The sequence below is a fragment of the Equus caballus genome, chromosome 5 (genome assembly GCF_041296265.1).
Source record: "Equus caballus isolate H_3958 breed thoroughbred chromosome 5, TB-T2T, whole genome shotgun sequence".
Lineage (NCBI taxonomy): Eukaryota > Metazoa > Chordata > Mammalia > Perissodactyla > Equidae > Equus > Equus caballus.
In genome coordinates this window covers 46,935,949-46,949,959 of record NC_091688.1, presented here as the reverse complement: position 1 = coordinate 46,949,959, position 14,011 = coordinate 46,935,949, and the positions used below count along the sequence as shown (strand labels likewise).

At 45.2% G+C, this 14,011-nt stretch overlaps 3 protein-coding genes across 8 annotated transcripts; 1 reads left to right on the top strand and 2 right to left on the bottom strand.

The window, feature by feature from the left end:
* Positions 1-403: 403 nt before the first annotated feature.
* On the bottom strand, positions 404-6,443 carry PEX11B (peroxisomal biogenesis factor 11 beta). Of its 2 annotated transcripts, XM_023641306.2 has the most exons (5): positions 6,145-6,437; positions 5,219-5,334; positions 4,364-4,565; positions 1,176-1,616; positions 404-781 (listed from the first exon to the last, which is right to left on the bottom strand). In XM_023641306.2, exons 1-4 carry the CDS (start codon positions 6,198-6,200, stop codon positions 1,211-1,213), a joined length of 780 nt encoding a protein of 259 aa, XP_023497074.1. In that variant the 5' UTR covers positions 6,201-6,437; the 3' UTR covers positions 404-781; positions 1,176-1,210. The 2 variants fall into 2 exon arrangements, with proteins under 2 accessions (XP_023497074.1, XP_005615077.3); XM_005615020.4 differs by having other exon boundaries at positions 404-1,616; positions 6,145-6,443.
* A 268-nt stretch (positions 6,444-6,711) lies between these two features.
* Positions 6,712-11,276, top strand: GNRHR2 (gonadotropin releasing hormone receptor 2). The gene is given in 6 exon segments (XM_005610204.4): positions 6,712-7,360; positions 9,982-10,089; positions 10,092-10,119; positions 10,122-10,190; positions 10,727-11,005; positions 11,008-11,276. Coding segments are annotated over 6 exon segments (1,125 nt in total). The 5' UTR covers positions 6,712-6,850; the 3' UTR covers positions 11,139-11,276.
* Positions 11,277-11,411: 135 nt separating this feature from the next.
* On the bottom strand, positions 11,412-13,417 carry RBM8A (RNA binding motif protein 8A). 5 transcript variants are annotated; one of them, XM_070266191.1, is made up of 7 exons: positions 13,291-13,417; positions 13,052-13,174; positions 12,711-12,770; positions 12,509-12,586; positions 12,182-12,318; positions 11,732-11,868; positions 11,420-11,623 (listed from the first exon to the last, which is right to left on the bottom strand). In XM_070266191.1, the coding sequence occupies exons 2-7, from the start codon at positions 13,116-13,118 to the stop codon at positions 11,578-11,580; spliced, it is 525 nt and encodes a 174-aa protein (XP_070122292.1). In that variant the 5' UTR covers positions 13,119-13,174; positions 13,291-13,417; the 3' UTR covers positions 11,420-11,577. The 5 variants fall into 5 exon arrangements, with proteins under 5 accessions (NP_001157445.1, XP_070122292.1, XP_005609982.1 ...); NM_001163973.1 differs by lacking the exon at positions 13,291-13,417 and having other exon boundaries at positions 11,412-11,623; positions 13,052-13,182; XM_005609925.4 differs by lacking the exon at positions 13,291-13,417 and having other exon boundaries at positions 12,509-12,583; positions 13,052-13,193.
* Between the last annotated feature and the right edge of the window lie 594 nt (positions 13,418-14,011).

Sequence of the window (14,011 nt, the reverse complement as noted above, 5' to 3'; positions counted from 1 at the left end):
GAGTCCCATGTGAAGACACAGCCAGCCCACAAACCAAGCCTTACCAGCCTCACTCCACTTAGTTCTGCTTGTGACTCTTAGCCTATGCTGCCTTGTGGCATTACAGTTTTTGGAGGGACTATAAACTACAAACTGGTGTGGGGTGTGCTTTGTGGAACCAGTATAACTACTTTAACATTAGACCCTATCTTCTCAACCAGGCCATAAACTTCTGAAGTTGGGACCACAGAGTTTCTTAGCTTTTTGTAGCTCTATCACTTAGTATTATGCCCTGAATAGTGTAGGTGCTCCATAAAAGTCTGTGGGTGATGATGCCAGTAGCTAATCCCATGGAAAACCCAAACCACAGTGACAGAAATAGGGGCCTCAGATGACTAGAACACACAGGACCAGACCAAACATCAACGAGCAAACTGATCTTTAATTTGCTGACCTGGAAGGCTTGCTCTCCATCGTGGGCATGGGCCACAGCTATTTACACAGAATCATTGTACAATATTTACAGCAAGATGCTAGACACAGCATCATTCTGGATAGGCAAAGAAGGGGTAAGAACAGGCTAGGAAACAAAGCCCTGAAATCAAAGTGTAGCAGAAATCTGCAGGTATGAGCAGAGAGAAGGAAAAGGGCCAAGTCATGAGGGAGGTTGGTGAGGTAGATAGGAGGGAGGAAGAGGAAGCATCGAACCACCTCTGGTGCATGAGGGAAGAGTCTTCTGGGACATAAAGTCTTTAAAATTATGATTTGAAGTTTGAAGGGAGTAAAATCTGCCACAAGCCACCTTTGTGAAGAAAAAGAAGAAGGCAGTTAGAACCTTAGGGACCACACCTTCAACCTCCTCGACCCAAAAGTAATTCTGCTGCTGATTAAATTCGTAGGACAGGGAACTGAGAACATAAAAAAGAGATGCAGAGACAGAATCTTAAATAGACTTAAGAGAGACAAAGCAAAAAGAGTCAAGAGAGACACAGACAATACAACGGAGGAAAAGAACAAAAGCTCCAGTGGATCTGAACATCAGAATAGTCTTATTGACTTCACAAGTCACTCTTCCTCACCTCATCTTCCCCAAAGCCCCTCCCTCTACTCCTAAGTCTCTGGATTTTTAACTTTAACCAAGGAGTAGAGGTAGAATGAAGCTGGTACACCAGGGATGATCTAAGATTCCATCTTACCAATTCAGGTCCCCTCCTTATCTTGTACCAGAGTATCAGGGCTTGAGCCGTAGCCAAGGGCAGATTAGGGTGAGAATAGACAGGATGGAGGACACGAGGCCACAAAGCCCCACAATCCCAGGGCCACAGCGCCAGAGGCCTAGTTTGTCCAGTGGAATGAAGAGATCACAGGCATTTCTGACTACATCCAGCAGAAGTGGGGGATGACTTCGAAGGACCCGAGCCAGGAGCAGGACTCGGAGCCGAAACTTCAGAGCCAGTTGGGGCAGGCCTCCTCCTGGAGCCCCTGGACCCCCAGATCCCCTCATTTCAATTCCTCCTGGGACTCCTCCTCCAGAACCCTTCAGTCGCCGGCTACAAGCTGAAGACTCTTGTTCCATCAGAAGGCGAATCTCATAAGCATCACGGCTCAAGTTCATGATGAGGGAAAACAGATAGTACCTGGGATGTATAGGACAGAAGGGTCATTAAGGAAGGGCATGTATATCCATTCAGCATATCCAACAGAAGACTTAAATATTGTTTTTCCCATAATGCAAAGGGATTACACATTAGAACACCAGAAGTGAATGCTATTAACCACTACTAGAAATGTTCTCCCACCTTTCTGTAACATGTGTTTATGTGATCCTGGCTTAAAATGCATGAGTATCATCAACTCTTCCAAGATCAACCTCAAATTTCACTTTTCCACTTGGCAACCCATTAGCACACGCACACATTCAACTTCAACTATAATAGTGCAAATTTGTTTTGAAAGAACAAGCTTCAGTTGTTTCAGAGACTCAAGACATATTATAGAACATTTAAATCCAATCTTTTTGTTAAAAAAAAAAAAAGTGAGGGGGCCGGCCCCGTGGCCCAGTGGTTAAGTTCATGCACTTCGCTGCAGGCGGCCCAGTGTTTCATCAGTTCGAATCCTGGGTGTGGACATGGCACCGCTCATCAAGCCATGCTGAGGTGGCGTCCCACATGCCACAACTAGAAGGACCCACAACTAAAAATATACAACTATGTACTGGGGGGCTTTGGGGAGAAAAAGGAAAAAAATAAAATCTTTAAAAAAAAAAAAGTGAGGCCCAGAGGTGTTAAGCAGCTTGTCAAATGTGTCAGATTATAAATTCCTTAAGAACAGTCTATGTTTTTGATTTTTAATCCACCCTGACAACAGAGGTCTGTACTCAATATAATTTTCCTACCTCCAAAATACATCTTGAATTTAACCACACCTCTTTATTACGCTCCACCACTACAGTCTAAGCCACCATTATCTCTTGCTTGAACTACTCCTTTAGTCTTTTAATTGGTCTCTCCAGGGCCACTCTTGCCCCTCTACCTCCAGCAATCTAATTTCATATAGTAGCTGGCATAAACGTAAATCACATCATTACTCCCCTTCTCAAAACCCTCCATGGTTTCCTTCCTATCATATTTAGAATAAAATCTAGACATCTTAGGCTTACAGAAGTCAACATCTGACCCTGCCTCTCTAACTCCATCATGTACCATTCTTTCCCTCAATCACTGGGCTCCAACCACATTAGTTTCTTTCCATATTTTAATCCCATCAAGCTTATTCCTGTTTTAGGACATTTACACTACCTAGTCTCTCTACCTGGAATATTCTTCCTCCAAAATCTTCACATGGTTGGCTCTTTCTTGCTCTTTGGCTCTGAGTTTAAATGTCACCTCTTCAGAGAGGACTTCTCTGACCCCCCTTTCTACAATAGCAAGCCATTTACTTTCTACCACATGATCCTATTTTAATTTCCTGCATGGCACTTACCACTATCTCATATTTTTCTTATTTATTGTTTCTTTGTTTGTCTCCTCCCATTACAATGTAAACTCCATAGGAACAAGGACCTTCTTGGTCTTTACCACTGTATTGCTTTGTCTAGACCAGTGCCTGCCAAGTAGTAAGAACTTGATAAATATTTGTTGAATGAAATGAATAAAGATGGCATATAAACTCTTCTAAGGAGTTGCTTTTCCATGCCACTCCAGTCATGCCTCTGCCCCCACCCCTCATATATCCTAAGCTATGTTATAGCTGTAAATCACTGAGAAAGATGAGAAAAGCAAGACATAAATAGAGATAGAAAGATGCTAATATGATGTAAAAGAACAAAGAGAATCATAGAGAAGCAAAAAACAAATATGGATGATATTTATACAGATAATTTTATTCCCAAATCATATTTCTCTCCACCTTCACTACCAGCCAGCTCCTCAGTCCAAGCCAACATCATCTCTTGGCCATATTAGGGCATCTCCTCCTCTTTTGCCCTACTGCAATCCCTTTTCCACACTGCAGCAAGAGAGATCTTCTCTAAACACAATTTGAATCACATCACATCCCTGTTCAGAATCCATTGTACTTCGTATAAAATTTCAACAAAACTAAACAAACAAACAAAAATCTTACCTTTGCTTAAAACGCTTTGCATGAATGATCTAGCCCCTATCAAACCTCTCCAGTTTGAACCTATGCCCTCTACTTGATACTGTCCATCACACTGGCTTTCTTTATATTTCTCTAATCCCCCAAAGTCTTTCTTGGTTCAAGGTCTTAAAATATGCTATTTTCTATTTGGAAAGGTCTTCTCTGTCACTGTTTGCTTTGTCTAACTCCTACTTGGACTTCAGGTCTCACCTAACATATTACTTTCTCAAAGAGTTCTTCCCTGACCTTTCAATCTAATCTCCTTGTTATATCTCATAACACCCTGTACTTTTCCTTGCTATATCTGGTTTGGTCATTATTTGTTTTAATATCTGACTCCCCACTAGACTAGAAGCTTCATGAGAGCAGGAACCATATCTGTTTGGCTCTTTGCTTTATTCTCTGGCCCACTGTAAGCACTTACTAAATATTTTTAGAATGAATAAATGAGCAGGCAGTGAGGGGCATAACCTGTGGTATAACAGAAGCAGAATTAAAGCAATATAATAACTTATCTCACCCAGTCTTAGTCATTCATCATGGAAGAGCACCTATCTTCCATCTGCCCCCATTCATTATTTTCTGATAGTTTAAGATCTAAATGAAGATTGGAAATCAAGACCGGAAGATTTATTAAGATGCGAATATTCTGGGAAGACCCTGAGAGATCTTTTTCTCATAAAAGGCAAGCTATTCAGTATGGAGAATACAAAAGGTCTTGTTGGATAAAAGGATATCAAACCTGAATGAACGCTGGGCCCACTTCTCCTGATCCACACGGGGAGCTAGTCCAGATTTTCCAGCCCACAGGACATTGTCACAGGCGAAGTACAAAGCTCGATTGAGGTGACTAACAGTGATGCAGAATCTCAGGACAACATCGGATAGGTGCACAGCTCGTTTGGCTGACTCAAGGGCATCTGCTGAGTTACCCAGGCGTAGAACTTGTAGGGATTAGCAAGGGAAAACAAGGATTTGGAAGGAGAGAGACAAACAGAGGGCAACACACAGTGAAAGAGAGAAAGCAAGAATATGAAAGTCGAGCAAGTGATAGAAACAATAACAGACAATTTTTAAAAAGAGCAGAAACACTTCTTTCTTTTTGACTTCAAAATTTAAATAATTTGGGGCTGGCCCCGTGGCCGAGTGGTTGGGTTCGCGCGCTCCGCTGCAGGCGGCCCAGTGTTTCGTTGGTTCGAATCCTGGGCGCGGACATGGCACTGCTCATCAGACCACGCTGAGGCAGCGTCCCACATGCCACAACTAGAAGAACCCACAGCGAAGAATACACAACTATGTACCGGGGGGCTTTGGGGAGAAAAAGGAAAAAATAAAATCTTTAAAAAAAAAAAAAATTTAAATAATTTGTGTCCTGGTTTAGTTTTCTCAAAATTGCCCCATTCTCTCCAAACCTTTATTACTCTTTTACCCCTGCTCTCTTATCTCAATTGGGAGGCATGCAAAGGATAAAACCACAGATCCAAATGAGGGAGACGAACTGCCAGAGAAGGTCAAAAACAGGAAGGGGAGACTAAGGCAGAATAGCTGGGGATGGAAGAAGTGTTGGGGTAATACAAGGGAAGGCGCAGTTACTTACGCTTTCTTCCTAGGCTCAGATGACCCTCCAGTTGTCGAATCTGTTTCTGTAACTCAGGACTGGCTCCATGTTTCTGCAGTGCATGGCCAAGAAGGGAGCAAGCATACTGGGCAGCTCTAGAGGAGAGGACAGGCAAGGTGAGGTGGAGATCTCCCTAATCTCCCCGTCAAAAACGCCCTCCAAAAGGCCAGTGATGGACTTCCTCTTTTCCCTCTTTGAGATGATACCCCTTCCTCCTCTTCATGCCCGTATCTCACCGTTTCTCCTCCAGACCAGGGGAAGGGAAAGGCATACAGCATAAAAAGAAGCTTAGAAGGGGATGGGGAGCACTACTTAAGAGTTGAAAAATAAGAGACTTGACAATAATGAGGTCCGAAGAGGATGGCGGAGGCAGGAGGGGGTCCATGACAAGCACATCAATGTGAGCAGTATGTGATATGTGAGGGAATGAGGAACAGTTGGAGGGCAGATTATTCTTTAGTTGAACTACGAAATTTCAAGACCCCTGTAGCTGAATCGAGACCATAACACAGAGCGGAGGCAGAGCTGTTCCCGGGTGACAGTAGGCTGAGGGGACACGGAGACTTGTAGCGCCTCCTTTGCTGGGGGTGGCAGAGTCCGGGTCGCTATCCATCGCGGGGCGAACTCTCCTCATTCCACCACCGCCCAGTGAGGAAACTGTTGGTCTTATGTGGACACGGCAACCCTGAGCGGCCTCCCCACTGGCCTACTCGTGCCTCAGTTTCCCCATCTTTCCCGTGAGCAGAAACGAATCATCTCACGGCCTGCTCAAATCAGCTCCTAGAGGTCCATCTGGGCCCCCGTAGCCCGAGTTGACCCTTTTTGACCCCGGTAGTATGAACTGACCTCGCCTCACGTGGACCTTCCTCTGCCCGTCCTCCCCCCCATTCCTATTCAGGCCGCACCTACACAGTCGCTCCCGGGCTTGGCTCTGAGCACTGAAGCGGACCCAGGCGTCCATGACAGCGGCAGCCGCGGCTCCGCAGCCCCACTCCTTCTCCACTTCCCGCCCCTAGTCACGCCTCCACGACGACCCAACGGTGCCTCGCGAGGGACAAACATCGTCAGAAAAGAAAGCGAGTGGAGCCGGCCCCTGAAGCGAAATTCCAGAACGAGAAGCGCTTCCCTGGGCTACACCCGTGTGTTTTTGTGCGTGTCTCTGTCAGAGCGTCCTCTTATCAGATGCTCTCTACTTCCTAACCACGCCTCAAAGGGCACATTCCTCTTTAAGTATTCTGGACCAAGGGCGGGGCCTGCAGGAGTAGGGGCGGGGCGAGAAGTCGCCACTGGGATCTCTGTGGCGGCTGGAATAGGGTTTCCTCCCGGGGTGCGTCCAGCAGAACACCCCCAACACACACGCCCGCACGTTCTGGCCGAATCCAGGCTCTAGGGACTAAAGAGGTCTATGAAAGTAGAAGTCAGCACTAGATCCCTGTTCTCCGCAGGTCCCTGACTGTTGAACAGGTGACCTGCATAATAAAGATGAAGACAGAGACAGAGACTTTACTGGACGAAATTCGCAATAACCAGCTCCAAATCCTAAAAAGGGCGAAGAATCAGTGGCCGAAGCTAACCTCTTCATACCCACACCCCTTTTCCTTCTAGGCCACCATGTGTGCAGGCAACGGCACCCCTTGGGGGTCAGCTGCAGTGGAGGAGGTGTGGGGTGGATCAGGAGTAGAGATGGAGGATTCAGAGCTGCCCACGTTCTCAGCTGCAGCCAAGGTCCGAGTGGGAGTGACCATCGTGCTGTTTTTTTCTTCTGCTGGTGGGAACTTGGCCGTGCTGTGGTCAGTGACGCGGCCGCAACCCAGCCAACTCAGCCCCTCTCCAGTGCGGCGACTCTTTGCCCATTTAGCAGCTGCCGACTTACTGGTCACTTTTGTGGTTACGCCCCTAGATGCCACCTGGAATATCACTGTTCAGTGGCTGGCCGGGGATATTGCATGTCGGACACTCATATTCCTGAAACTAATGGCCATTTATGCCGCAGCTTTCCTGACTATGGTCATTGGGCTGGACCGCCAGGCAGCAGTACTCCACCCACTTAGACCCCGCTCAGCTGGAAGGAAACTTCTGGGGGCAGCCTGGGGACTTAGTTTCCTGCTTGCCTTGCCCCAGGTGAGTAACCTGTGGGGACTCAGGGCTAGACCGTATAAGAATTTGGGTACACAGCGTGAGCCTCCGGAGTCAAGGGGTGTGCTTGGCCGTGCTCAACCGTTAAACCTCAGCGGGAGCCTGTGCTCTCTTTTGCAAGTTAAGATCACTGCAGGTTAATTTGTATCTCTGTAAAGAGGGTACCTCTTGAAAACAGTATCCTGTATCTGTGCCTCTTCCTTCAGCTTTGTTTTACTACACTTAACTTCCACCCCTTTGCATCCTCCCAGTCCCAGCTTTCTCAGGAAATTGTTGCTGAAATACTCTAGGGCAGGGAGGTCTGCTAACAAGCCCGTGAAGTCAGGGGCTTTGGGTAAAACTTTGTGGTACACTCATTCATCAATTTAAAAGATAATGCGCATCATCCCCAGGCACACTCAAATGCTCTATCAAGGATACAGCCACAAAGTCCTGCCTTCAAGAAATTTATAGGCTAGTGCAGGAGACAAATTGGTATGCAATTACAATACAGTGTGTAGTCAAGTGTTACGCTAAAGGTAAGCAGAAGGAGCTAAAGAACAAGGGTGGGGGAGGTGACTGACCCACTCTTGGACTGTCAGGGAAAGCTTCCTAGAGATGTTAAAATTTGATTCCTGACAGGTGTTAGACAAGTTAAAGCAAGAGGAGGGTAGACTGTAAAGGATCTCGTGGTTGCAGCTAAAGTTGAGGGCTACAAAATGGTACGTAATGAGCCTGGAGGGTAAGGATGGGCCAGATCACAAATATTAAGTTTGTACTTTATCCTGAAGGCAGTAAGAGACACTTAAGTAAAAGGTGGAGAGTAATATAATCAGATTTCTATTTTTTACTCTGGCTTTTTGTGGAATGGGTCAAAACCAGGGAAAAAAGAGAGCATCAGAACTTAAGTACTAGTTAACCAAATCTCAATATTGAAAATGAGCTAGAAATCTAGAAAAAAGCTAAATATGAAGCAGTTCCCTCAAAACAAAAACCACTAGCACCATCGGGGGGGAGGGGCTAGAGGAGCATCTGAGACTAGGATTAGGATTAAGTCTGTAAGGGTCTAAGAGGGCTATGATTTCAGATGATACACTAGAGTCAGATTTAAGATTTGATCCTTAAATCCTCAAATATTAGAAATATAAATACATGTATGTTCATATACATATGAAGCAAATTTTAGATGTGGACTGGGAATTAGAAGCCTGTTTTTGTTGCATTGTTTGCTTGTTTTACTTTGCTTTGTTTTTGGGGGGTTGTTTTTTTTTTGAGTCTAGGCGCTACCACTAACTAGCTGTGACTGGCTAAATCATACTTGAAATCCATGGGCCATAAAATGATGGAATAGGAGAGGAATTTCACCCTTTCACACAGGCTGACAATCTGACAATAATTGCAATCTCCATTTGCTTCAGTGGCAAACTAGTGGTGAGATATGTGCAAAGGTGGTATTTTTGGTTCCACGTTAGCATCCCCTTGTATAAATGCTGCATTGCCCATATGCTGTATTTAAAATACGTGTCAATAAACTTTTTTTTTTTTAAGTGTGGTATTAGTGTGGTGGGTGAGTATTGGGGTAGTTAGAAATTTTTTTATAGGCTCAAGTTTCCAAGTATCAGAAGCGGTTGAGAGAAAGGTTTCTACAGTAGGTGGTAAATTGCATATCAAATAGGGGAAAGGTGGGACAGAAGCAGGGCTAAGGACCAAGTTATAAGTCCAAAAGCCTTGGCTATTTTGAAACCCCTTCTCACAATGTCTCAAGTACTTCTAGGCATAGTGCAAAAAAAAACCCAGAAGTATATGGACTCAAGATAGGGAAAGAGGAGAGACTACTCCCCAACTAGCTCAGAGTAGCCTGATGGTAACTCCAAGCAGTTTATAAAATTGTATGTCTATGGCTGATACTATTCACCTTTCCTAAAAGTCCCTCATGCCTGCTAAAATGACTTTCCCAAATGCCTTATATCTAGGAATCTGATAGCTACTGGGCTTGTCTTTCTCAAATAATCTACCTTACCTGAACCAAGGTACTAACCCTGAAGCTCTAAACTGAAAAATACTCTACTAATTCAAATAAAAAAATCCAACAATTTACCAAAAAGGGGGAGCGTTGGCCAACAGCATTTTGAAAATGTTAAAATTTATTATTTAACATTATTTCACCATTATAGTTATTGTATGTAAGACTATTACTAAAGGTCACTTCACAGAGTAGCTGCAAAACGGCCTGAACTTTTAGCAGCACCCATTTTATACAAGATTTCTTTTTTCCACAGAATTAATCAGTCAAATCAGGAAATTCATTTTGGCTAAAAATGTTGGTGAGGTGGTAGAGATATCTTTTTTGTAAAGTGCAATGTTTGAATATATGGGAAGGCAGGATTTTTTAAGTCCCAGGATTTAACAAACTTAATGGTTAGCTCCATAGTCTACGGGGAAGATAGGGATTTTCAAGATACATCTCTAACCTTTTAAAAACGGCATCATGGATGAACCGCTGCTTAGCACTGCATTGCTCTGCACAGAATTAAGGATGGACTGGAAGGAGACAGTGTGACATTGGTGGGTAGGTTGAAGGGGAGGGGAAGAGGGACCAGTTCTAACAGTCCTTAAATCCACTCCAGCTGTTCCTGTTCCATACTGTCCGCCGAGCTGGCCCAGTCTCCTTCACTCAATGTATCACCAAAGGCAGCTTCAAGGCTCGATGGCAAGAGACCACCTATAACCTCTTCTCACCTTCTGCTGCCTTTTTCTGCTGCCACTACTATGACCATCTGCTACAGCCGCATTGTCCTCAGTGTGTCCAGTCCCCAGACAAGGAAAGGGAACTGTGGTGAGACTCCAATCCCCTGGCCCTAATCCATACCCTTAAGCTATTGCCTCTACCCTCATTTATTTATCTGATAGCCATCTATCATATAGCTGTGACAAAACAAAAATGAGATCCTAACCATATCTCTAGCACCTGATGCTGCACATAATTTTACTGAATGCCTTCAAGTCTAACCAGCCTCTAACCATCCTCTGAAGCTGAGTTAGCTGGGCAAGGATTAAGGAGAAAGGTGATCAGTATTCTCCTTTACTTTTGGACACGATCAAATCTTAAAGTAGACTTAGTACCTTCATATAACAGAGCACCTCAATCAAAACCTTTTCTCCAGCATATATGTCATAATCCCTGGTGGGGAGGGGAGCACAGATTCACAGGTTGGGAAGGCAAAGAGGATTTGCAGCATTACCTCCTGTTTACAGCATTCTCTTCCTTGTAGGGTGAGAGCTCCATCTAACTATCTCTGCCTATCAGTTCACCCTAAACTCAGTTCAGAAGCTGAGTGGTTCTGAATTTGAGTATATTTTCTAAATTCCCAGCCCCTGCCGGTGAATTTGCCCTCCGCCGCTCCTTAGACAATCGCTCCCATGTTTGTCTGCGGGCCCTGCAACTGGCCCTGCTTGTCTTGCTGACCTTCATCCTCTGCTGGACACCTTATTACCTGCTGGGTCTGTGGTACTGGTTCTCTCCCACCATGCTAACTGAAATCCCTCCCAGCCTCAGCCACATCCTTTTCCTCTTTGGCCTCCTCAGTGCTCCTCTGGATCCTCTCCTCTATGGGGCCTTCGCCCTTGGCTGCCGAAGAGGGCACCAAGAACTTATATAGACTCTTCCAGGGAAGGAGGGTCAGGGAGAATGCCCCGAAAGGAGATTCAAGCTCTTAGACAGCTGCAAGTACAAACAAATGTGGCAGGAAGAAGGGCAGGAGAAACAAAAGAGACGTTCCTATAACATCCATTTGCTCAGAACAGAGTATACAGAAAAAGAATAATTATTCTTTAATATCATGAGAACGTCTCACTTCTACCCGTGCTTTCTTACCTTCCAAGAAAAAGAAATACTAAGCAGTGTCTCTACTTTAACCGTAACTGAGACTTGAAACTATGTCTAACGTAGAAACTCACACAGAATTCAGTTTCTGGGAGAAGTATCTTCACAGTGACCTCATTCTGCCTTACTCTAAATAGTGCTTCAGAGCTTCCAATGTCAGAACAGAAAAATAACTTTAAATGTAGAAAACAAAAATGGGACATTTATTCAAAACTCCAACACTAAGCACATAGGGTAAGAGATTAAATATAAACATAGTGAGTTCCAGCCCAGCCCTATTTCTCTAAGGCTGCATGGTCAAATGGGAACTCTGGAGAGACCACCTGGACAACAGATCTTGTCAGCGACGCCTCCGGTCTGGACTCCTGCTGCGTCTTCGGCCACCTCTAGGGAAAAGGAAGGGGGAAGTCCATCAGAGGGACATAATACAAAGTCCTTATTCTGTTTCGTTCACATTCCCTTTACCAAGATAGTGTTTGCCCTCTCCACTTTACCTCCTCTTGCCCTTGGGTGGACCCCGAACAAAACACCAGTCCACGCTGATTGGCTGTCCCATCAAATCCTGGCCATTGAGTCCTTCCATAGCAGCCTGAGCCTCTTTATACGTTTCATACTCAACTAGAGTATACCCCTGGAGCAAGGGAAAAGACAGATATCAAAACCCTCCTATTCCACCAAACATCACTGAGTATCTTCTTCCTCAAATCTAAATTCATATTCAAATAGAAAAATCTATAAATTTTAAACAATGAATGTAAATCATATATACCTACTGTATATACAACGTGTCTATTTCTGTCTCTCTTTGCTGTGTCTAACAAAATCAATTTCCAATGTCATTTTATTTCAACTTTGCTTTTGCCCAACCACAGCAAACACGAGAGAACTACCAATGATGTCTAAAGGTTATGGGGGAAGAGGCAATGGACTGTCACTTAGGATACCTTCAGGTATCCTGTACGCCTGTCCAAGTTGAGGTGGATGTTTTTTATTTCCCCATACTCTGCAAATTTGTCATGGATGTCTTCTTCGGTGGCTTCCTCATGGACTCCAGTGACAAAGAGAATCCAGCCTTCAACAGCTGTTGGGGAAGGGAAGGAGGTTGTTTGAGTACATGAGAGAAAAACTTCAAACAAGATCACAGGAGCAGAGTGAGTGTGCCGACTCCAGAGATTGGTTAAGCTATCTCTGACCCCATTCCTACTGGGTTTTATTTTATTGGTCTCTAATTCTCTACAAACACAGATCCCTACAGGCTCCATTTTACTTACAGCGTTGTGGTCCGGGTTCATCACCATCTTGCTCCACACTGTCATAATCCTCACGCATCCGCGCTCGTGACCCCTCTTCTATAAGGAACACACACGAGATCACTGGAAATCCTCCTCCCACTGTTTCACATGAGTCGGAACGGGAACGCCAAAACTCGTAGCTCTCGCCATTCTGGACCCCATTTTTCCCACAAACACTCACCCGAGCCAAAGCCACGGCCCTTCCGTTTCTTCGCTTTTTCTTTTAGTTTGTGGATGCTCTCTGGAACCCCAGAAGTGAAACAATGAAATAAGACAACATTTATTTAAAACAACAGTCTCTTTCCCAAGACATTATCTGAAAGTCGGCCCCACCACCTCCAGTCCCAGTCCCTTCCCTGTCCCGCCCCCATCCCTCCCGAAGGGGGCGGAGTCTCTAATCCAACCGAAACCCAGTTCCCCGGCTCCCATCCTCCCTGCCGGGGAGAAGGGAGATTATGTTTTCGTATTACGCCCTTCTCTCGCACCTTCCCCGCTTCCCGCAGCTGCCTCCACTGTCCTCACCGTCCCCATCCTCATCCATGGCGAAATCCTCGCCCCCAGCCTCATGAAGATCCAGCACGTCCGCCATCTTGCCTTCGTTCTAACTCTCGTCCGTGCCGCTCAGGCACTAGGCACCTCGGGAAACTGTCGCGGAGAGGAAAGGTCGCCAGTCAAGTTGACCAATGAAAAGCTAACTCTAAGTCCCGCCTCCGGCGCGGTGAAAGTACGAAAATAGAGGCCGGCCTAGTTCGGGAAGATACCGGAAGTGTGCCTGTAGCCATCTTGAGCAGGTCGTGAGCTGAAAGCAGGTCGCGAGCTGAAAGCAGTGAGGGACAAGCTGGGGGATGGGCGGAGTTAGCGGATTCCTCTTAAGTAGGACGGCCGACGAGAACTACTACTGACGGTGAAGCCCAGCTTAATTTCTTTACCAGAGGGTTGCTTTCTGTCTCTTTTCACCCCATACTAGGAAATTGAAGTTGAAGAAAGTTTTTCTGTCAAAACTTCCAGGCCTGTACCTGTTCCGAGGAGCAGCCGGATCTGTGATGGAAGCCTTTTTAAAAAATAGTTCAGTCAGCGATGCTAGCTCAAAAAGCTGCCTCTGGAACGTACGGCAGCACGAAATTTCTCCCTCAAGGAAACCAGCAGACCTAGTTGTCCGTGAAACCATTGGTGAGCAGATAACTGTTTTCTTTTAAAGATAAACTCTGAAACTCTTCCCACCACCTCTGGGAATTAAAAAATAGTCATGGCTTTAAACAGAATAGGGGATTTAAAGTTTCTCTGAAGATAGTACAGGTATTTCACGTTCAAAAATCTACGCGTCCAGGCAAAACCCATATTGCCCCAAAATTCTGGAATCCCAATGTAGCCCTTAAACAATAGTAGACTGCAGATTCACTTATTTATTAAACAGTTATGAATGCCTACATGTGTGTCTAATATTAGCGGAGGTGCTGGCAATACAAGGAAAAATCAATGCGT